Source organism: Canis lupus, chromosome 25 (genome assembly GCF_048164855.1).
Source record: "Canis lupus baileyi chromosome 25, mCanLup2.hap1, whole genome shotgun sequence".
Classification (NCBI taxonomy): Eukaryota; Metazoa; Chordata; class Mammalia; order Carnivora; family Canidae; genus Canis; species Canis lupus.
The window spans coordinates 16,780,905-16,804,184 of record NC_132862.1 but is presented as its reverse complement, the minus strand read 5'-3'; the positions used below and the strand labels follow the sequence as shown (position 1 = coordinate 16,804,184).

Here is a 23,280-nt window from a genome sequence, read left to right as displayed (position 1 = left end):
GTTTCTTTCTAGAATTTTCCCTTTCCTTATTTGTAACTTTCTCCAACAGTGAGAAACCTGGCATTCATTACTGATAATATAATTAGTTATTTGGTCAACCCTAGTATTCATATAAAGACGTTTTTAGAATTGTGATCCCATAATCCCTGTGAGAATTTACAACTTGACTACAGTAGTTGGGTACGGTTCTTTTTGTCTTTCCCAAATTACTCAGGCCAGATTTTTTCTTCTCCAACCCTTTCAGTGTGGTTAAGTTGTTAATTTGTGGTACAGCTAGGAACATTTGTTACTGTATGTGTTCCGCATGGGGTCCCCTGATACACAGAGGTTGTTTTTTGTTATTATTTATTTGAAAGATATGTGAAACATAACTATAGTTCTGAGAGTCAGACCTGTATGAAAAGGCTTGCTCTGGAAAGAACCCCCATCCCTTATATCACATTTCATACCACCCCCCCATTTCTACTCACTCCCTGTGGCTTACCAATTTCATTAGTTTCTGGTTTATTCTGTATTTCTTTTTGCACAAATATGTAAATATAGACATTTTCTCATACAGTGAGTACATTTCCATGTGTTTGGAGGGGTTTGTTTTGTTTTGTTTTCTTGTAGTACTGGGCCATTTGAATGCCATTTGGGGATTGTTTTCTCTTCAGGGTGCTGTTGGTAATTGGTGCATTCTTACCGCTAATGCATCAGAAAGCTAATGAAGCCATTATTTTCTTCCTTGAAAAATGTTTTCAGGATTTTTTTTCTAGAATGAAAGTGAGAATGTGAATTTTGATGATCTCATTAGCACTGTTTTCCTTAATAGGATCAGCTTAAGAAAACAGTAACATAAAACAAACAGTTTTTTTCTTTAACTCATTATATATATTTTTATAAAGAAATTAAAAATTTTTCTTTCCCCTTATAAATTGAATTTGAATTATTTCAAATATCAGAACAGTTAGATTGTTGCATAAAATGTGTTGTTTTGCCTCTGGACGTCTTGTAGAGTAGCAATTCTAAAATACACAACAAAACAAAACATTTCCCGGAGTCTGTCTCAATAATGCTATGGTGCATTTCATCTAGCACTCTTTCTTTCTTTCTTTTTTTCCCCCAAATACTCTGCAGGCCTTTGGGCAATCCTTCTCCATCCACCGGAAGGTTGCTGAGGATGGAGAGACTCGAGAGGAAACACTTCTGCAGGAGTCTGCATCGAAGGAAGCTTACTACCTGGGGAAAATCTTGGAGATGCAGAATGAACTGAAACAGAGCCGGGCTGTGGTCACCAATGTCCAGGCAGAAAATGAGAGGTTGACAGCCGTCGTGCAGGATCTGAAGGAGGTAAACAGCAAATTCCCTGTGAGAGCTTTATGTGAGAGAGAAATAAGATTCCTTCTAGGAGAGAGGAATAAAACTTGTTCTTGATCAGAGGAGCTGTCTTAAACAAAAAGCACATAATAATGATGCTAGTGATTTTTCTTGTTTAGTGAAATAACAGCTTGTTCTGAGATGAGCTTTTCTCTTATTATAAGTTAAGAGTTAAAGTCTCTTTATTGAGTAGTTGGGAATTGGCCTTGTTATTTCTGCAAAGGTTTAAAAAAATAATGTGACCTTAGCACTTCCTCTCCCCTCTACCTGTTTTAATACAAGGTGGAGAAGAACAGTTGGCTGTGATGCTCTGTATCAGCACTAATTCAAAATGACAGTAGTGTTAGCTCAGGACTTCTCACTGGGGAATGAGACCCCAGGGGAATGTCTGTAGGGTCGTAGAGTCTGGCAGTGCAGATGCCATAAGCCCTTTTTCTGGTTTTAGAGAAGGCAGCAGATTATAGCTGATATGAATTAGGTCCAGGAGCCTCCCTGGTCCCTGCACTCACTATTTCTCTTCAGGTTTCCCAGGGTAGCATGACGTGCCAGGTCATTTTCAGAATGTCAGAGTCATTCTTCAGTGGAGGGGTGATACTGGGAACAACTTCATACACCATACCCTTTTAAGAGCATTTTTGGAAACTTCACATTTTTTGATGAGAAAACTATAGAAGAGGTGAAGATGTCCTTTAATTCTTAGAGCAGTGTGGCGGAGATTGACAAACCAAGTGGGCTTATTAATTGAGCATTTTAGTAATACAAAAAAGAAGGATGAAAAAATCATTAAAGATTATGAAATATAAGAGAAATGACCCACTGATATTTTTCTCCTGAAATTAGTAACATATTACAAATACATATTAGATACAGTACATTGTCCTAAATTTATTGGAATTTAATCAATAATTATATTGATTACATTTACATTTACACATGTCCATATAACATGCATTAAATGCACATTGGCAATAAGTTTTCTATTTTACATAGCTCATTCTCTCTGGACATGCCCAAGTACAGCAGTATGACTTCTAGAAACTGAGGAGCCAACCAAGTGGGAGTTAGTGCTGGGTACTGAGAAGAACAGGACACAGTTTTCGGGATACGCTGCCTCATTTCCCTCTGATGCAAATGATTGTTGAAAACTGAGATCCTCTCTAGTTCTGTATTTGATACACCTATAAGTATTGGGTGTGGGCCATCATTGGCTTACCTTTGTAGTCCTGGATGCTGCTCTCCTGAGGAATCACCATTCACCCTTTCAGCCCCAGGCTTTCCTTTAAGACAGGCATCCACTACAGAAGTGGACCCTAGGTCATGTAGGGCCATCGGCTACCATTCTGGATCAAACAAGGCCCCGAACATCCACAGAGGGCAGCCTCAGAAGCCATGAGCAGCAGGTTCGTGTGGCAAGTTGGCAGAAGGGCTGTGACATGGGCAATACACACACACAGGTGGTTTGTGGAGCATGACCTAAGCTAATGAGTCAAGCAGTCTTGATCGCCAGTTGGATGGATCCTCGGAAAGCTATACATCTCCACTGTGCATGGCAGCTACAGCTGAGGAATGAGCAGTGGGGGTTGGGAAAGGGCAGAAAATCCACAGACGTTTCTCTCTTGAGGCATTACAGTGACAACTGACGAAGCATCCTCACTATGTAAGCAGTGTTTGAGTGCCATTTTCCAGCGAAGAGATTTAGGATAACCAGCAGGAGTTGGTAATTAAGAGTGAGGATGTAAGTTAGGAATGAACTGAAGCAACAGAGAAAAAAAAAAGTTTTGAGGAGCCATCCATTCAGGTCAGTTCTCTGATTTTAGTGGGCATTAGAGTCACCTAGAGAATGCATCCAGCCATGACCCCCGGGGTCCACCCCCAGGAATCATGATTCTGGAGGTCTAGGTAGAGCTCAAGAATTTGCGTTTCTCACACGTTCACACCAGATGATACTGTGGCTGCTGCTCTGGAGACCATCCTTTAAGAACTACTAATTTAAACTCTTTGGCTGGCCCAAAATTAGGGAAGGGAGTATTACAAGGCTCACAATTTCGGGAACTGCTGAATGAATCATTGAGTTATAATCCTCTATATCTATACATTTTCAGTATTGATTTGCAGGAAGAGAATGACTTGCTTCATCCAAATTTATGTATTTTTAATTTAATATAAACATAAAGCAATCTAGACTATGAGTGTATTCATTCAGGTTTATTAATTAACTAAAAGAAAAAAAAACAGGCTGTCAGTTTCCTGGGTTTCCAAGTGTGGTAATATATTTGTTGGTGTTCTTTCTAGTTGGCTGGAAGCTATTAGTATTACTACAGTTGGAGGACTGCTGGTTTTCCTCCAGGCCTCATATTTTAATGTACCTAGTAAAATTATTAGCACTTAGAGCCAAGTACATTTGTAAAAGGAGAAAAGGAATAAATTGTATTGTTTGGAATGTTGATACAGACTTTTTAATTGAGGTATAATTGACATATAACATTATATTAGTTTCAGGTGTACAGCGTAATGATTTGATATTTATATTGTGAATTATCACCACAATAAGTCTAGTTAATGTCCATCACCTTACATAGTCACACAAACATTTTTCTCTTGGGGCATTTGGGTAGTACAGATGCTTAAATGTCTGACTCTTTGTTTTGGGTCTGGTCATGATCTCGTATGAGGTTGTGAGATCGAGCCCCACATCTAGCTCCATACTCAGCACGGAGTTTACTTGAGATTCTTTCTCTCTCTCTCCTTCTGCCCCTCCCCCAACTCTTGTGTGCACACTCCTGCACTTGTGCTCTCTCTCTCTCTCTGTCTCTAAACTAAATAAATAAAATCTTGAAAAAAAATTTTTTCCTGTAATGAAACCTCTTAAGATCTATTCTCTTAGCAAATGTGTAGTGGAGTATTATTAACTATAGTCACCATACTGTACATTATATCCCCATGACTTATTTATTTTATAACTGGAAATTTATATTGATATAGACTTTTGATTTCTGGTGTTAAATTTAAATTCCAGATTTGTTTTCATTGTAGGCTCATTTTTATTTATTTATTTTTGTACTCTGAGCATTGATTGATGCATAATGATTAGAGGAGAGATCATGAAACAAAAAAATTCATGACCTGATAAACCATGAGAAATACACAAGGGTAACCAATGCAAAACGTAGTAAATCATTAGCTTGACAGATGCTATGTGAATTTAAGTAATGGAATCACTTTTATTTACTGAAAGTAAATTATTTACTCTTTATATACTCATCTCTTATTTCAGTAGGATTATTGGCACTAGCCAAGGTTTGTGTGGTGTGTATTTTATGGAAGCTTTGCACATTGTTTGTATACATGTGTAATTCCAAGGTCAAATTCTCTTCCATATATGGGATGTATAGGATAATGTAATGGAAAGAAACAAAATTTTCTGAAAATTAATATTCTAGACTCAACTCTGCTAAAAGTTTTATGATTATATTCATGTATTTGTAGAAGATCATTTTAGCATATAGTAAATGCTGTACATAATAAACATATAGAAAATATAGTACATATTAAACATAAACTGTTATTAATAACTTGTATTGTTGAAGAGATCCCTTATTATGTTGATTCATATTCTTAGGCTAAAGAAACATTAAATACCTCTTTGAATTTATTGCCTTGAAAGTTCTTTCTTTTAGATGAATCAGGCAGTAGAAATTACAATGTGTTTTTTTGTTCCTGCTTTGGTTGTTAAGAAGTTCCAGGACTTGAGTGGCTCAGTGGTTGAGAGCGTCTGCTTTTGGCTCAAGTTGTGATCCCGGGGTCCTGGGATCGAGTCCCACGTCAGTCTCCCTGCTTATGTCTCTGCCTCTCTCTCTGTGTCTCTCATTAATAAATAAATAAATAATCTTCAAAAAAAAAAAAAGAAGAAGAAGAAGTTCCAGGACTATGTTTAACTGTAAAGACTAAGATTTTCTATATAATTCTTCCCATTTTTATCATCCTTAATTGTATATGTGTCTTTAATGATAAACAGCTTTAAATAATTTTTGAGGGGTACCTGGGTGGCTCACTTTGTTAAGCCTCTGACTTGGGCTCAGGTCATGATTCCAGGATCCTGGGGAGCCTGCTTCTCCCTCTCCCTCTGTCTCCTCCCCCCTGCTCGTGTTCTGTTTCCTTTTCTCTCAAATAAATAAATAAATAAAATCTTTAGAAATAATAATAATACTTTTTTGAAGTATGGAGAGTATAAAGAAAAAATATCACCTTAACCAAAATACCAAATTAGGAGTTCCGACAGGGCCAGTAATAGAGGGGAAAAAACCCTTGGGTTGCCTTGCTCATTTTGGTGTGAGCTTAAAGAGAACAGATAGATTACTATAGTGCCTCAGCAGATATTTAGTAAACAAATTTGATTTTCATTTTTTTCTCTTTAATCCGTTAGGTGTAACATGTAGAACATAGTCTAAATAGGTGGATTTAAACAACATTTAATTAACACCTACTTTGTACTATATTAAAGTAACATCCACATTGATGAAATCATAAAATAGGATAATGAAATTTTTAATACTACTGAATACTCTGTTGTTAATAAGTAAGGTAAGTCAGAATTTACTGCAATATTTTACAAACTATGAAATGCAATTTTACCAGTATTCCTAACCAGAATTGGTGTATATGTGAAAAAGAGATGTCAAGAAGGGTAGACTCCTTCAGGTAGAATGCAGAAGATTGGAGTTATAAAATGGACTATTGACCTTAGTAGAGATTAAGCCTATCCTTTAAAGTACAAATAACATTGGCTGCTGGGCAATGTGCCAGGCACTGTTCTGAATTCTTTCCATGGATTAACTTGCTGAATCCTAATGATGCCCTGTTGAGGTAGGTTCTATTACTATACCATTCTATTTTTTTGACAGGGCACGTAAATCACAGAGAAGTCACATAACCTGTCCAAAGCACATCAAGCTTGTAACAAGCCAGGATCTGAATTCAGAAAGTGGCTCTGATCTAGACACTCTCTGTCATGTCACTGTACTGCCAAGAGTCTTTCTCTCCTCTGAGTCTTGCCTCAAGCTAATGAAATTTCTGGCAAAATATATGAAGCTTTAGTACATTATCTAAATTTATAACTTATTAGAATGTTATTATTAGCCTTTTGTTGGGATGTGGCCATTTTGTATTTTAAAAACTGTTTAATCCCTATGATATTTTTTAAAAAGCTTTATTTGAGGGATGCTCAGTGGTTGAGCGTCTGCCTTTGGCTCAGGGCGTGATCTCAGAGTCCCAGGATCAAGTCCCATATTGGGTTCCTTGCATGGAGCCTGCTTCTCCTGTCTCTGCCTCTCTCTGTGTCTCTCAGGAATAAGTAAATAAAATCTTTTTAAAAAATAATAAATTTAAAAAAAAGATTTATTTGAGAGAAAGAAGAGAATCTGGAGCAGACTCTCTGTTTGAGCATCAGAGAGCCCAATGTGGGGCTCGATCCCACGACCCTGAGATCATGACCTGAGCCAAAACCAAGAATGGGATGCTCAGCTGAGTCACCCAACTGTCCCAATCCGTATGATTTAAGAAAAAAATTCTTTAAGTTTTATTTACTTAGGTAATCTCTATACCCAACATGGGGCTTGAACTCACAACCCCAAGATTAAGAGTCACACACTCTTCTAACCGAACCAGCTGGGTGCTCCAATCCATATGATTTTTATTATGTTTGAGGCTCTACTGTTTTCCTTCATTGGAATACACAACCGAATTTCATAATATACCAGTGGCTCAATTTCTAGAAACCTGATAATTGCCAATATTTTAGGAATATATCAAATCCATTATAAGGAATCCATATCTATGAACTTTTTAGGGCAGGAAGGCTCTTAATGATTATGTGGTAAAGACTACTCCCAGATCAACAGTTCTTTCTCTGGTATCTCTAAATGGTCATGTAGCCTTTACTCAGACATTCCTAGCACTGTGGAGAAGATAAACTGTGAGTCCTTTCAAGGAAGGAACTGTGCTTCATCTGTCATTTATTTTTGAATCCCCGGCACCCAGCACAGTGCATTGCCAAAAGCAACATTTTTTATGTTTGTTGACTTGAACTGAAAGAACATGCTTTGGGAGTTAGCTACTCCTAGGTTTGAACTCCAGCTGTGCCACTTGACCAACTGTGTGATATACTTTTGTTTTCTAAGCTTCACTTCCTTAATTCCAACCTGGAGGTAGTAATACTATTGTGTAGGTCCTGTGCGAAATGCCAGGAGTTGCTAAATAACTGTTTATTCCCTTTTTTACAGCTTGTTCCCAAGGCTACTCACCGTGTTGCTTGGCAGCTCTAATTGTTAAACTGCTCTTTTTTATTAAATGAAAAGTTGACTCCCTGTAATTTCCACCAGCTGCCCATATTTCTAGCCTCTGGATCTACAGAGAATATTTTTTTTTAATTTCTTATTCCACTTGACAATTTTAGCCTATGCCTAATAACTTTATATATTTGCAAAGAACTGAGTCTTTTTCAGACTAAACATATCTGAATCCATTAGTATTTCTTTATGTGATATGGTTTCAGGTTGCCTTACTTTCTTAGACTGGCATCCAGTGTCTCTTAAAAATGTGTGTCTGCTTTTAAAAAACATACTATTTAATGTCTTTATCCCTGCTATATATATCCTTGAAATTTTGTATCATTGGAACTAGATTTTGAGATTCTCATCTTAGCATTTTAATTTCTTTGGATTTTCAACTTCTCAGTCATACATTTATTCATTTAACAAAGGTCTCTTAAGTATTTGCCATGAGCCAGATGCTTGGGGTACATCAGTGAACAAAAAATTCAATGATGAGTGGTTGTTTTCAATGTTAAAACAGCTAACCATATTTAGAAACCATTTCCTTCTATTCCTTACTATCTGAGGAAATAGAGAGTAAGTTGTGTTTTAGACAGTGTATGTGACAGACTGAATGTTTGCGTGCCCCCCGCCCCTGCCAAACATTTATATATTGAAACTAATCTCCAGTGTGATAGTATTTGGACATGAGGTTTTTAGAAATGATTATGTCATGAGGGTGGGGCTCTCATGAATGGGATTGGCACCCTCACAAAAGAAGACTTGCCTAGCCCCTTCCACTATGTGAGGACACCACAAGAAGATGGCCATATCTGAGCCAGGAGGAAGGACCTCACGTGACACTGAACCTGCCTATGCCTTGATCTTGGACTTCCAGATCTGGACTTCTCCAGAACTGTGAGAAATAAATGCTTGTTGTTTAAGTCACCCATTCTATGGTATTTTGTTATAGCAGCCAAATGGACTAGGATAACATATAATATTTTGTATATTATACTCATCTTAATCTCTTATTAAAACTACAAATATGTTGCACTTGTGGTGACTAAGTGAAAATCATCCTCCATAGAGCCAGACTAGATGTCATGACCTCAGCCAGTAAGCACATATTCACTTTATTCCAAGGAGAGCCCTTTAGCTACTCTTTAAAAATATATTTGTTGGGGATCCTTGGGTGGCTCAGCAGTTTGGTGCCTGCCTTTGGTCCAGAGAGTGATCCTGGAGTCCTGGGATCAAGTCCCACGTCGGGCTCCTGGCATGGAGCCTGCTTCTCCCTCTGCCTGTGTCTCTGCCCCTCTCTCTTTTTCTCTCTCTATGTCTATCATGAATAAATAAATAGAATCTTTTATATATATATATATATATATATATATATATATATATATATATTTGCTTGTTTTGTAAATAAGCAGTTTGGTAATAGGGTAGAATTAGAAACCAGGAAATGTGATTTCACATCTTAACTGTTTCACCAGTTATGTGATTAAACTTTTTCATTTCCCATATAAATATTAGAATAACACATGTCCTGCTTCCCATGATTTTGATAAGGATAAAATATTTTCATGAAAATACTTTATAAGAAAGAAATGATTGTTATTTACTGTTTCAAGGTTTGGTAATCAGACTTAATAGCAAGACAAACAATAAATTAGAAAGATGTATTGGAGATTCAGGAAAGGCCCCAGCACCTTCTGATAGTAGCAAGAATAATGCTTGAAATCCTGACACCAAAAGAGGAAACAACACATATTTTAAAACTTGTAGATTGAGAGAGGAGAGCTGTCTAGGTATTCTTACTATTGGTGTAACATAGCCTTTCATATCTGGCTCCTTCTTGAAAGGGTCATCACTTTATTAGTATAACATCAAATGTGCTTACAGATGACCCAAGTCATGGCAACAAGATTAAATTATTTTAGGTACCATAAACAAATATCCCTATTAACATTATTAGGAATTTGAAAGCAGAGTTTAATAACATACAGACAATTCACCTTTGAATACTTATGATTTGATTATGTCTTTGGGAAAAATAAGTTACATAAGTGGGTTTATAGGTAGGACTAGTTTAAAATTTTAAGCTGATAGAATTTGGGGGGGATGTACAATTCTGTGAATTTTAACACAAATGGTTTCATGTAATCACAGCCACAATCAAGATGCAGAACAATTTTATCACCCTAGAACATCCCCTGTGCTGTGCTACTCCTTTGAAGTCATACCCTCCCCCACTCAATTTCTAATAACCAATCATCTATTCTCAATCACTATAGTTTTATCTTTTCAGGAATGTCATGTAAATGGACTTATACAGCGTGTAACCTTTTGAGATGGAGTCTTTTCTCTCAGCATAATGCCTGTGAGATTCATCTAAGTATTTACATATATCAGTAAATGTTCCTTTTTGTCGTGGAATAGGATTTCACTGTATGGATTATACTGTAGTTTGGGTGATTTTTTGTTTGTTTTGTTTTGTTTTTTAGATTTTATTTATTTATTCATGAGAGACACTGAGAGAGGGAGAGAGAAAGGCAGAGACACAGGCAGAGGGAGAAGCAGGCTTCATGCAGGGAGCCCGATGTGGGACTCTATCCTGGGTCTCCAGGATCACGCCCTGGGCTGAAGGCGGCGCTAAACCGCTGAGCCACCTAGGCTACCCTGTAGTTTGTTTGTTTGTTTGTTTTTAAATCAATTCACTTATTGAAGAACATTTGGTTTGTTTCCAGATTTTGGCAGTTTCAAGCAGAGCTGTTACATACATTCTTGTACATTTATATTTTTGTGTACGTTGTAAGTTTTCATTTCTCTAGGTAGGACAAATAACAAGGAGGGTAGGAATTCTTGGTTAGATGGTAGGTGTATGATTAACTTTCTCAGAGTGGCTATTCCATTTTGCATTTCTGCTAACAGTTTGTAAAAGTTCTAATTTCCCTTCATCCTTTCCAGCACATGACATTATCAATATTTTTAATTTTGGTCATTCTGATAGGTTTGTAGTAGTATCTCATCATGATTTTCTCACATTTCCCTAATGGCTAATAATATTGAACATCTTTTCATGTGTTTAATTGCCTTCTGTATATTCTCCTTGGTAAGGTTTCTGTTTGAGGCTTTTTCCATTTATTAATTGTGTTATTTCTCTTCATAGGTAAGTTTTGAGAATTATTTATATATTCTGAATGCAAGACCTTTGTAAGATAAGCAATTTGCAAATGTTTTCTCTTAGTATTTGGCTTGTCTTTTCATTCTCTTTAGAGTATCTTTTGCAGAATGCAAAATAACACTTGTCCTATTTGATAAAGTCTAATGTTTCAAAAAAAATTACTAGAGGTGGGAGTGGGTGCAATGAGTTAAGGGAGTCAAAAAGTACAAACTTGCAGTTATAAAAAAAAGTCATGAGGCTGTAATGTATAGCATGGCAACTATAGTTAATAATACTGTATTGCATAGTTGAAAGTTGCTAAGAGTAGATCTTGAAAATACTCATCACACACACACAATTCTGTATGTATGGTGATGGATGCTAACTATACTTATTGTGGTGATCATTTCACAATGTGTACAAATATGGAATCATTATGTTATTTACTTAAAACTAATATAATGGGGATCCCTGGGTGGCTCAGCGGTTTAGCGCCTGCCTTTGGCCCAGGGCGTGATCCTGGAGCCCCGGGATCAAGTCCCACATCGGGCTCTCTGCATGGAGCCTGCTTCTCCCTCTGCCTGTGTCTCTGCCTCTCTCTTTCTCTCTCTGTGCCTCTCATGAATAAATAAATAAAATATTTTTAAAAACTAAAAATAAAACGAATATAATGTCATATGTTAATTATACCTCAAAAATAATAATAAATTTTATGTATCATGCTTTTAATATCAGATTTAAGAACACTTTTCTATTCCCAAGTCATGAGGATTTTTTCCTATATTTTCATCTCAAAGCTTTGTAGCTTTAAACTTAGTTCTATGATCCCTTTGAGTTAATTTTTGTGTATTCATACCTTATAGTATGACGTTTAAGATGAGGTTCTTTTTTTTTTTTGCATATAAGCATCTGATTGTTCCACCACTATTTGTTAAAAAGTTAAAAAGACTGTCTTAAAAAAAAAAAAAGACTGTCTTGCTTGAATTGCCTTTGCACCTTTATTGAAATCAATTGGCTATATTTGTTGGGTCTATTTCTAGACTCTCTGTTCTGTTCTGTTGATTTATGTGTCCATCCCTTTACCAATACCACACTGTCATGATGAAGTCATAGAGGTAACAGGAAGCCAAATCATGTAGGGTCTTATAAACCAATGAAAGGATTTTGGCTTTTGCTTTTAGTGAAATGGGCTGTTAATTGGAAAATGTTGAGTGAAGGAATGACATGACTTTAATGAGGCAAAGATAAAAGTAGGAAATTTTTGTAGTCAGCCAGATTTGAGAAGATTGTGGTTTTGGCCAGAATGATAGGTAGAGGTGGTGAAAAGAGGTCATATTCTGAATGTATTTTCAGAGTGGAGTCAACATAACTTTTTAATGTGTTTAATGGAGTCAACATAACTTTTTAATGTGAGAGTGGAGTCAACATAACTTTTTAATTCTTAGTGGAGACTAAGAAATAAAGAGGAGAAAGGATGTCTCCAGTCTAAAGTTTTAGCTTGACTAACTTGAAAAATGGAATTATCTCCATATCATGGGGAAAATGTCAGATGAAAGAAGTTTTAGGAGTGAAGATTTGAACTTCAGTTTTAAATGTATTGAATTTTAAATTTTGATTAGACCTCCAAGGGTAGAATATGGGTGGGTGGTGGGAGATGAAGGCCTAGAGTTTGGGAGAGAGACTTAGGGATAGAAATATAATTTGTGGAATTATCAGCAGAAACATGCAATTTAAAGAATATCAGTGAGATCATCAAGACTGGAAATATAGATAGGAAAGGAAGAGACCTAAGAACTGAGCCCTAGACCACCTCAGCCCTGTGAAGTTGGGAACAAGAAAGGAAACTAGCAAAGAAGACTAAAAATCATAGTAGGGGTAGAAAGAAAATAAAGAATGGTTCCTGGAAGCCAAATGAAGAAAGTGCTATCTGTGAAGGAAGTTATCAACAGTGCAAATGCTGCTAATAGGTCAAACAAGATGAGGAAACTGAACATACTGTTGAGTTTAGCATCAATCATCTCAGTGAGAGAGATTTCTATGAAGTGGTGGAAGCAAAAGTCTGATTTAGAGTAGGTTTAAGAGAGAATAGGAGAGGAGTTAGAGACAGAATAAAGGCAACTTTTTTTTTTTTTTTTTTTTTTTTTTGAGTTAATTGTTTGCAAAGAAGACCAAAGAAATGAGAAGGTAGCTTGGGGACAAAATAAACTCAAGAGAGAGTTGTTGGGTTTTGTTCTTTTTTTTTTTTTTTTTAAGGTAAAAGAAATAATGTTAACAGTGTATGTGAATGCTGATTGCTGATGGGAAACCTAGCAGGGAGGGAAATTTTAATGATTTAAGAGGAAAAGGGGAGAATGCCTAGAACAATTGATTTCCTTGATTGAAGGAGAGAGGAATGGAATCTGGTGCAAAAAATGGAGGGATTGCCTTTAAAAAGGAGCAAAAAAGGGGGTGGCTAGGTGGTTCAGTGGTTAAGTGTCCAGCTCTTGACCTCAACTCAGGTCTTGATCTCAGGGTTATGAGTTCAAGCCCCACACTGCACTCCATTCTGGGTGTGGAACCTACTTTAAAAAATGCTGATTTGGGGGTGCCTGGATGGCTCAGTTGGCCAAGCATCTGACTCTTGATTTCAGCTCAGGTCATGATCTCAGGGTCATGAGATCGAGCCCTGGGTCATGAGATCAAGCCCTATATCAGGCTCTGCACAGGGTTTGGAACCTGCTTAAGATTCTCTCTCTCTCTCTGTTCCCCTCTCACCTCTCTCCTCCCTGTGCACACTCTCTCTCTCAAAAAGAAAAAAAAGAAAAAAGAACAGGGAAGTTTCATCTATGGCAATGCCTGGAAAAGCAGAGTATGTGGCTGCAGATGTAGGTACTTCAGTAGGTGTGAGTGAAGAGTCTATAAATACTCTTCAGGCTGCTTCACTTTCCTCACTGAAGCAGGAAGCAAGGTCAACAGCTGAGAAAGCAGATGGGGGAAGTGTTAGGGATTTGAAGAGAAAGGAGTGGTAAGGTAGTACCTCGGAATGAGTCATTAAGGTAGGAGCATGAGTATGAGTGGCTGAAGCAGGGGAAAGATGTCCCTCAAGAAGAGGAATTCCAGGAATCAAGATCATCTATGCACATATTGAGAATGCCAGGAATTAAAACCAGCCCAGACGTTCTAGAGATATTGACCAGAAGCCTGGAACTAAAGTCTTGGAAAAATGAGGGGGAATGAGCTGGTGTGTGGGAGGTGACAGTATCAATGCTGGTAATGGATATAGGGTCATATATAGGGTTTAGTATATAGGGTTTAGTCCTACCTTGCTGCCACAACCTTGTCCCAGTAGAAGCTATGGTTATTTGGTTTCTCCAAAAAATGTATATATTTATCAGCTTAAGAAGAAAATCTCCTAATGATTTGAGATTTTGAAGCATAAGAATTTAAGGGGAGGTGGGAGGGAGACTGCTCTGAAAGCAACCATGTGGAGCAAAAGGGGCACCCATCTCACCTCCAGGCCAGCACTTGAGAGGGTTGCAGGGGAAACTGTCCCCAGGGGAGAGTCAAGTTTCCATTAAAGTGAGGTAAGGAGTACATTATACACATCTGTAAAAACGATATGATGCCTGCTGTAATCCCATATGCTCAGAGTTAGTGGATATCCATTACAATGTATGCATTATTATAAAGAGCATATAAACCTAATTTCTCTTTTTAAGGATTAGAGATATGTTTTCCATGATTTCAGAAGTTGGGTTATTATATTTGTCAATGAGAAATAATACAACAGCTATCGAATAGTTCTGAAAATGATGTCAGTTGATCTTTATTAAAAAATATTGTTGGCCTTTTGAGATTATTTTAGAGAGGTAGTATGGACCTGCATCTTTATAATCCCAAATATTTTGAGAGCAATTTAGAAAATGAAAGCATATGTAAATATTTCCAACATCCAGATGTTGGACCTCATTTGGACACAGCTTCAAAACAGTATGTTTTTTGTGACTCCTGCATTTCTGCATTAGGCAATGAGAGGAGGCATAAACTTCTGGCCTGAGATGGTAGTTGCATCAATGTCCTGTGCAATAGCCAATCATTAAACCAGTGCCAAATGGAGAATTAAATGGGAAACTGCAGAGAAGGTCAAGCCAAAGTTAAAAATGGTGAGAGAGCATTGCTCAGAATATGCTGTAGGAACGAAAACTCTGAAACTGACATAGGTTTAAAGGAAAATCTATTTTTAAATTAATCCTGCATAGTCTACTTTATTTTTAAAGGTAAAGAGGTTTTCTTAGTTATTTCATTTAAAAATAATAAGCAGTAAAAGGCAACTTGCTTTTTTAAATGTAAAATCGGCATCATATATGATATATATAAATATAAATATATATAGATATATATATTTCTTTTCTCTCCCCTTCTCTCCCTATCTCCTCCCCTTCTCCTGCCTTCTCTTCTCCTCTTCCCTTTCCTATCTAACACCAGCTTTCTGCCTCTTGGAATATAAGAAGAAAGATCTGTGCACAATCCATTTTCTACACATTGATTCTTGGGCTAAAAATAGCTTGAATCAGTTTCAAACTTTTTCTTCCACTCCAAGCTCAGGTTTTGCTCCCAGTGCAGACTGCGTAGAAGGAGAAGTAATGCACAATCAGCATTTCAGATGGAATGCTTAGTGGACAATTTTAATCTTTTTTTTTTTTTTTTTTTTTACATCTTGACCTCTATTTCCAAAGAACATCCTGGTTGGCAAGTCTAGCCTGATTAAGATTCTGTTCAGGCATTTAATTCTCCTAAGGGAATTTATAGCTTAATCTAACAATCAAGAATGCCTGAATCTACTCAGAACTTAATTTCTTGAAGGTTATAGGAAACTTAAACTTGAGCAAGGCAGAAAGAGGAAATAATGAGTGAATTTAGAGATGTAATAAATTTTGATGTATATATTTTGAATTCTACTTTTTAATGCTTACTAAACATATATGCCTATATATATGCTTATCAATATATAGATATTAAATATTTATTTATCTATTAGAGAGTGCACACAAAGTGAGGAGGAGCAGAGGGGGAGGGAGAGAGAATCTCCAGTAGACTCCCTGCTGATCCAGATGTGGGGCTTGATTTCACCCTGAGATTATGACCTGACCTGAAATCAAGAGTCACTCAACTGACTAAGTCATCTATGTATGTATTGAGAAACCCAGAAATTAAAACCAGACCAAGTGCCCCCAACAAATACATTTTATTTATGTATTTATTTATTTTTAACAAATACATTTTAAAAAATAAATGTTATAGACCAAATGATCAGATATCAATAGACTCAAGCTGTAACTTTTAATTTGACTTAGGATAGAACACTATGTATTCCATAAGAAAGGCATTGATTGCCTTTTTAACTAGGTTTTTCATTATCACTTACTTGTTCAACAAGATTAAAAGTACTTGGATTTAGAAATAGTTCTCTGATAGAGTTTTGGTTTCATTTAAAGCAATTTTTCAAAAAGCAGAATTGTTACTAAACATCTCTTCTGAGGCTAGCACAATATAAAAAAAACCTCATTGCCTGCATTACATTGGAGAAATCTAGGATATCAATACGTATTTCCTCATAGGCTTCGGCACACAATATACCCTCACAATTGTTTTTAAACAACAAGGTAGAGATTTGGCTACCTGTACAAAGAAGGAAGTGGCCTTCAAACTTTTTCTGGATATAGAACTTGGTTGTTAGAATGAATAATATAAAAGAACCTAGGATAACAACACCCCTCGTCCCCAGCTAGTAATGATGGTGAGACTCGGCCTTGAGAGTAATGAACATTTTGCCTCATTATTTGAATCAAATCTTTCACTGGCAGTGCTTACCAAAGACATGTTGTTTTACAACCTTTTTTTTTCATTCATTATCATTTCCTTAAAGGAGACTCTTAAGATAATTTTTTTCTTATTGCCACAAAATTAAATACTGAGGAGTAAGATTCTTTAGGGCAGGGTTGAGCTTGAGGGGATCACAAAGCATTGTCACATCTAAGACTTTTTCACTTCCCCAGGGCAAATTTTCACCCTCTTTAGGGCTGTATTAATTTTCTAGGGCTGCTGTAACAAAGTACTTCAAATTCTGTGGCTAGAGAAGAAATTTCTAGTTTCTGAAGGCTAGAAGTCTGCAGTTTACTGGGCTGAGGTCAAAGTGTGGGCTGGGCCACAGTCCCTCTGAAGACACTAGAGGATTATCCATTTCCTCTTTTAGCTGCCACCCTTGGCAGCTTCTAGAACTGCATTCCATGCGTTTGCTGGCTCAGGGCACCTTCCTTCACCTTTCAAAGTCAGCACTTTAGCATCTTGTTTCAGTGTCATGTGCCTTCTTTGTCAAATCTTCCTCTGCCTCCCTCTTATGAAGACACTGTGATTACATTTAGGGTCTACCTGAATAATCCAGGATAATCTTTCCATCTCAAAATCCTTAACTTCATCACATCTGCAAAGTCTCTGTTACCATATGAGGTAATAGTCCCAGGTTCCAGGCATTAAAACTTAGGTATCTTTGGGGGCCATTATTCAGCCTACCACATGGGTGATACCATCCAATTGGAAATGCACCATTCATAAAGAAAGAATAAATGATAATAAATACACAACTTTGGATAGTAATTTTTAAACTATATTTTAATGTATTGGGGGCACTTGATATTAGAAAACAGAAGGTATGTTTAAAATTAATAGGATTCAAAAAAATAAAATTAAATTAAATTAATAGGATTCAGAAGAGTAGAGTTGGTGATGCCCATCTTACTGTGGTGTACTCATCCATCCATTTATTCTGCATCACCCTTTCTACTGGGGCCAGTCAGCAGAGAGGGGCAATGAGTCACTCCAAGGTCAGACAGTGTTATTACCTAACTCTTATTGTGATGGGCAAATCCACCATTAAGCTTCAGATTGAGAGAAATACTATTGAGTTGGCAAATGCTTTCGATGTGTACGTGCAGCTAGTCATATGTAACCACACTCTATGGCAAAGAGAAAGATGAAAATGAGATGAAAGGAAAAATGAAAATTCTGTGCTGTATTTTAACTTGCTGCAACTCTTCTCCTTCACAAATGACCATTCTGTTAAGCACCTACTCTGTGCAAATGCTATGCCAAACACCACCGAATATGTTCAGCATGTGTAATGCACTGTGTAACTCTATGAGGGATTGAGAGGGATTAACTCATATTCAGAGGGATAAAATAAATATATAATTAATTACAGTACTGAAAGGCACTTCTCTCCCTCTGGGCTGCTCAGGAACTATCCTGAATTAAAGCAGGAAACACCTGCCTGACATCCTCTAAGTAGTACACAGCCTGATTAGTGCCCTCTGGGAAACATCCAGTGGCTACCACTTGGCTCTCCAGACTAAGAGACGTATGATTAATTAAAGACTTTCTGCCAAGTTGTTCTTTGTTTATTGTAGTGAATATCTTAGATGGCCTTGAAATTGATTAGTTCTCTATTAACAATCTATGAGTTGTACCTCTATCTGAAATAAATAGAGGGTATTATGGAGGTTGAATAATGTATTTAATATAATTATGGAGGTTGAATTCAACAAGACCCCGTATGAAGTCCAGACAGACTTTTCCTAACATTTCACCAAATCACAGGCTAAAAACCTTCCTATTTGCCCTTATTCTTGGGCAATTAGCCACAGGCATCTTAATCTATTTTTAAAAACTGAATTGCTGGGAAAATTTTATTGAAGCCTAGCATAATAATATTTCATGTTGGATAAAGCAGATGTACAAAATTGTATTAGGAAAAATTCCCTAAAGCTTATCATTTATGTCTTTGCAAACACTTGAAGTTAGAAGTTTTGGATTTTGTTTTTAGAACGAGGTGCAGAATTTACAGTTTTTTCCCCCATAGTTGCCAGAGTTTCACATTGATTCTACACCTATTAGCAGAATCATGTTAGGTAAGTAAAACAACCTCTTGGGGCCTCAATATTGTTATCTATTAATTGGGAATAAGAATAACACTTACCTCCTGGACTGTTGTGAAGATTAAATGAATCCTTATGTGTGGCACACTTGAAATAGCATCTGCACATAGTTAATACTGAATCAGAGTTAGCTGTTTTATGACTTCATCACTATTCATGTATCTTTAAAAAACACACTTAAGATTGTTTCTCTAGGATAGCATTCCAGAAGTAGAATTACTACAGCAAATGATACAAACCTTTTTTTCTAAAGACCATATATATAACTCTATTGCTTTCTTAATTGACTAAAGCAATTTATGCTCTCATCATAATAGAAAAGAATTCCCATTTCACTGGGCCCTGGCAAGCATTAAGCACTATAACTCTTTCAGGCTGCTTATTTGGTAGGTGAATAATGACATTTCAGTACTAATTTATAAGGTCATTGGTGGTAGAGACATGATTTATCTTGCTCATCGGTGTATGCTAGCACAGAGCTTGGCATATAGCAGACACAGAAGAAAGAACAAATGGATGAATGAGAAATTTACCACTTTCATTAAATTGTGGAATAATTAATAAATAAATTCATTTATTAATTAAGAAATAATTTATGTTCTTTGAGCTTTTGCAGATGTATTAGGTTTCAGTGTTTCTATTATGTATGCATGTTTCAAGAAACTATTGATTTTTCTTTTTTTCCTATTTATTTATTTTTATCTTAATTCCAGTATAGTTAACATACAGTGCTATATTAGTTTCAGGTGTAGAATATAGTGATTCAGCAATTCTGTATATTACTCAGTGCTCATCATCGTAAGTGTACTCTTTTTTTTTTTTTCGTAAGTGTACTCTTAATCTCCTTCACCTATTCCACCCATCCCTCCATCCACCTCCCCTTTTCCCAGAAACTGATTTTTTTAAAATCATTGCTATGAGTATTTTCTCCAGTTTGTTACTTGCCTTTTTATTTTATTTTACTTTTGACCCACTGAAGTTTTGACACATCTGTTTTTAAATCTACTACTTGAGTCCTATGAGATTACTTGTAGTAATTGTAAGCATACAATGTTTTTCCCTCCTTCATCCATTCACCCTTCCCAAAACTATTAAACTATAGTGTTCATTTTTGTTAGTTTTGATGGCTTGAGTTTTACTTTTATCTATTTTTTAAATATTTTATTTATTTGAGGGAAAGAGAGCACTCTGAGCACAAGTTGGGGGTAAAGAGAGAGGGAGAAGCAGACTCCCCACTGAGCAGGGAGCCCGATGCAGGACTCCAAACAAGACTCCACCCCAGGGCTCTGAGATCATATCCTGAGCCAAAGGCAGACCAGAACTTAGCCAACTGAGCCACCGAGGTGCCCCTGATTTTTACTTTTAATGCTTTAGTGTATGTGAGATTCAGTTTGGTGTGTAGAACAATGTGGATTTAAATTAAACTCTTACACTCTTAAATCTTCCCTGAAATGGTTTGATATCCCAACACCATTACAACATGGTACCCCTCTTTTAAAAAGAATATCCTTTTTTATACCTTTTTTTTATATACTTTTTTTTTAAAAGTAGACTCTGTACCCAGTGTGGGGCTTGGACTCACGACCCTGAGATCAAGAGTCACATGATCTGTGGACTGAGCCAGCCAGGTGCCCCTCTTTCTCTATACTTTTAAGTTTATCATAAACAGTTTAAACTGGGAGAATCAGAATAAATTATAGGGTTTTTTTCTTTAAAAAAAACAATATTTTTTAATGTTGAAGAATAAAAGAAATGAATTATCAGTAATTTTCAATTCATGTAAATAAAAATAAGCATATTTAATGTTATTAATATTTTCTACAATATGTAATTTTTGTGATTTGACATAGTTCTTTAAGATATGATTGACAAGCTTTTAGAATTGGCATAAGTCCTTTAGTTAAGGGTTTACAATTTTGATAAGAGTCTTAGTATTTTTACTTTGAATATCAGAACTACAAGAATGGGGTGCTTGAGTGGCTCAGTCCGTTAAGCATCTGTCGTCAGCTCAGGGCTCAGGTCATTATCTCAAGGTCCTGGGATACGGCCCTGTGTTGAACTTCCTGCTGAGTGGTCTGCTTCTTCCTCTCCCTCTGCTACTCACCCCACCCCGCCCTAACATCCTATTCTTTCTCAAATAAATAACAATTCTTAAAAAATATGTGACTGTAGTCAAATTTAATCTTCCTTCTGTTTGATTAGTCAGCAATAGGTTTTGTTTAGCTTCTGGCAACCTAAATATTTAGTAGCCTAAGGGTTTCTTATCAGGTCCAAGAAGGTAATTATATACGTAGCTCCTGAATTAATAAAACATTTTTTGGTCTGTGCAATTTGCTTTGTAATTTACCTTTAAAGAAGATCAATTCCTTTCTTAAAGACACCTGTGTTTTCTTTTCTGAAAGAACATCTACATTATTCTGTCTTCACTGAATACAGTATTTTCTATCCTGTCTGTCCTATTTTGTCTTATTTCTATTCTATCCTGTTATTCTGTCTACCTACTCTTACGCCAGGGATTCATTTTGTAATTATTGCCATGTGACAATATGCTTAATGTTTACCAGTACTGTTTTTCTCTTATTTTTTCTTTTGTTTCAATTATTTTGGTGGCTCTTTTATTTTATGTTTATTTATTATCAGTATGTCTGCATTCTTGATAGATTGTACAATTTGGAAGACATGCTCAGGCTCCCTTTTCTTTCCCTGTGCTGATTTAATATTTCTTCTAGAAGGGATTCTAAAAAGTCACTAGTCCAATTGTCTACAGGTAAGAAGAATCATTCTTTATCAGTTTTCAAAATTGAAATCATTGCTTTTGTATGTATTCTCTAAAATGAAATATGGAAACCAGTGATAGTCATAACCAGATATTGCAAAAATCAAGATGAAAGTTCTTTTATATTTGAAATAGAGAGCTTATAATACCTACTCAATTTCCAGTCTAATTTTTTTTCTGCTGATAGGTGCTCAGTCTGACAGCTCTTCTTAAGGACAATTTCATCCTGTGTCTGTCTTTGCCCTTCCTCTTTATGCAAATAAGATGACCCCTACATCCAATCGAATTATCACAGCAGGTTTTTCATCACTTTTAATGGAGTGTCAGCCTTGCCACCTGCTATCTGGTACCTAAAGCCTGTGTATCTCCCTTCAGTCTGCAACATAAGATACTCATCAGAGGCTGTCATCAGAGAGGGTTACCTTCAGTTGCCTACTTGTTATTCTATTCCTGTCAAAAACCCAGTTGACAGATATTCAAGGGCCAGAGCCCAAGTGACATGCAATCCACCAACTCCTCCATGTTTTTCTTAAGTTTTAGCTTTCTCTTGACATAGAATATTGGAAAGCTGTATACTTTCCCTCATCAGGAGTTTGATTTGATGTTTAAAAATTATGGAATCAGAAGTTAAGTCAGAGTTAAGTTCAAATTCAGGCTCTACCACTTCTCTTCAGTAGAATCTTGTCAAAATCTCATAATGTTTCTAAGCTTCGGTGTATCTGTACAATAAGGTTAAAAATAATAGAGGAGAAATAGATTTCTCTTGAATATCTAGTAGTATTTTTTAAATAACTGATAATTTATATGTATTTTATATTTATATTTTTTTATTTGAATATAGTCAACACACAGTGTTATATTAGTGTCAGGTGTGTACTACTTAGTGATTTGACCAGTTTATACACTATGCTATGTCCACAAGTGTAGCTGCCATCTGTCTTGTTACATCACTATTACAAATGTCATTGACGGTATTCCTTATGCTCTGCTTTCTATTCCCTTGACTTATTCATTCCATAACCAAAGCCCTGTATCTCCCTTACTCCCTTTACCCATTTTGCCTGACCTCCCACCCTCCTCCCCTCTGGCAACTTTCAGTTTGTTCTCTGTGTTTATAGGCCTGATTCTGCTTTTTGTTTATTATTTTTTTAACTTCCATTTATGAGTGGAATCACATGGTATTTTGTCTTTCTCAATCTGACATTTCACGTAGCATAATACCCTCTAGGCCCATCTATGTTCTCTTAAATGGCACAGTCTCATCTTTTTTTATGGCTATGTAATATCTAATGGTAGTTTGAAAAAATAGATAACTAGGATTAAATGATTCTGTGTGTTTCCTTTTTCACTTGTTTGCTGAGAATCAGAGAACTCAGTTTAAGATTTTTTTTTTTTGAGAGAGAGCGAGAGAGGGAGCTTGTGAAGCTGACAGGCAGAGGGAGAGGGGAGAGAGAGAATTTTTTTAAAGATTTTATTTATTTATTCATGATGGAGAGACAGACAGAGACAGAGACACAGGCAGAGGGAGAAGCAGGCTCCATGCACTGGGAGCCTGACGTGGGATTCGATCCCGGGTCTCCAGGATCGCGCCCTGGGCCAAAGGCAGGCGCCAAACCACTGCGCCACCCAGGGATCCCCCGAGAGAGAATCTTAAGCAGACCTGAGCATCGAGTCTGAGCACAAAGCTTCATGCAGGGCTTG

At 36.5% G+C, this 23,280-nt stretch overlaps 1 protein-coding gene across 6 annotated transcripts in view; it reads left to right on the top strand.

The window, feature by feature from the left end:
* BICD1 (BICD cargo adaptor 1) overlaps positions 1–23,280 on the top strand; it is a 225,887-nt gene that overhangs the window by 91,647 nt on the left and 110,960 nt on the right. For all 6 annotated transcript variants that reach the window (XM_072798418.1, XM_072798420.1, XM_072798419.1 and 3 more), the window contains exon 2: positions 1,120–1,332. In XM_072798418.1, coding sequence (XP_072654519.1) covers positions 1,120–1,332 — 213 coding nt within the window. The remainder of the gene's footprint in view (positions 1–1,119; positions 1,333–23,280) is intronic.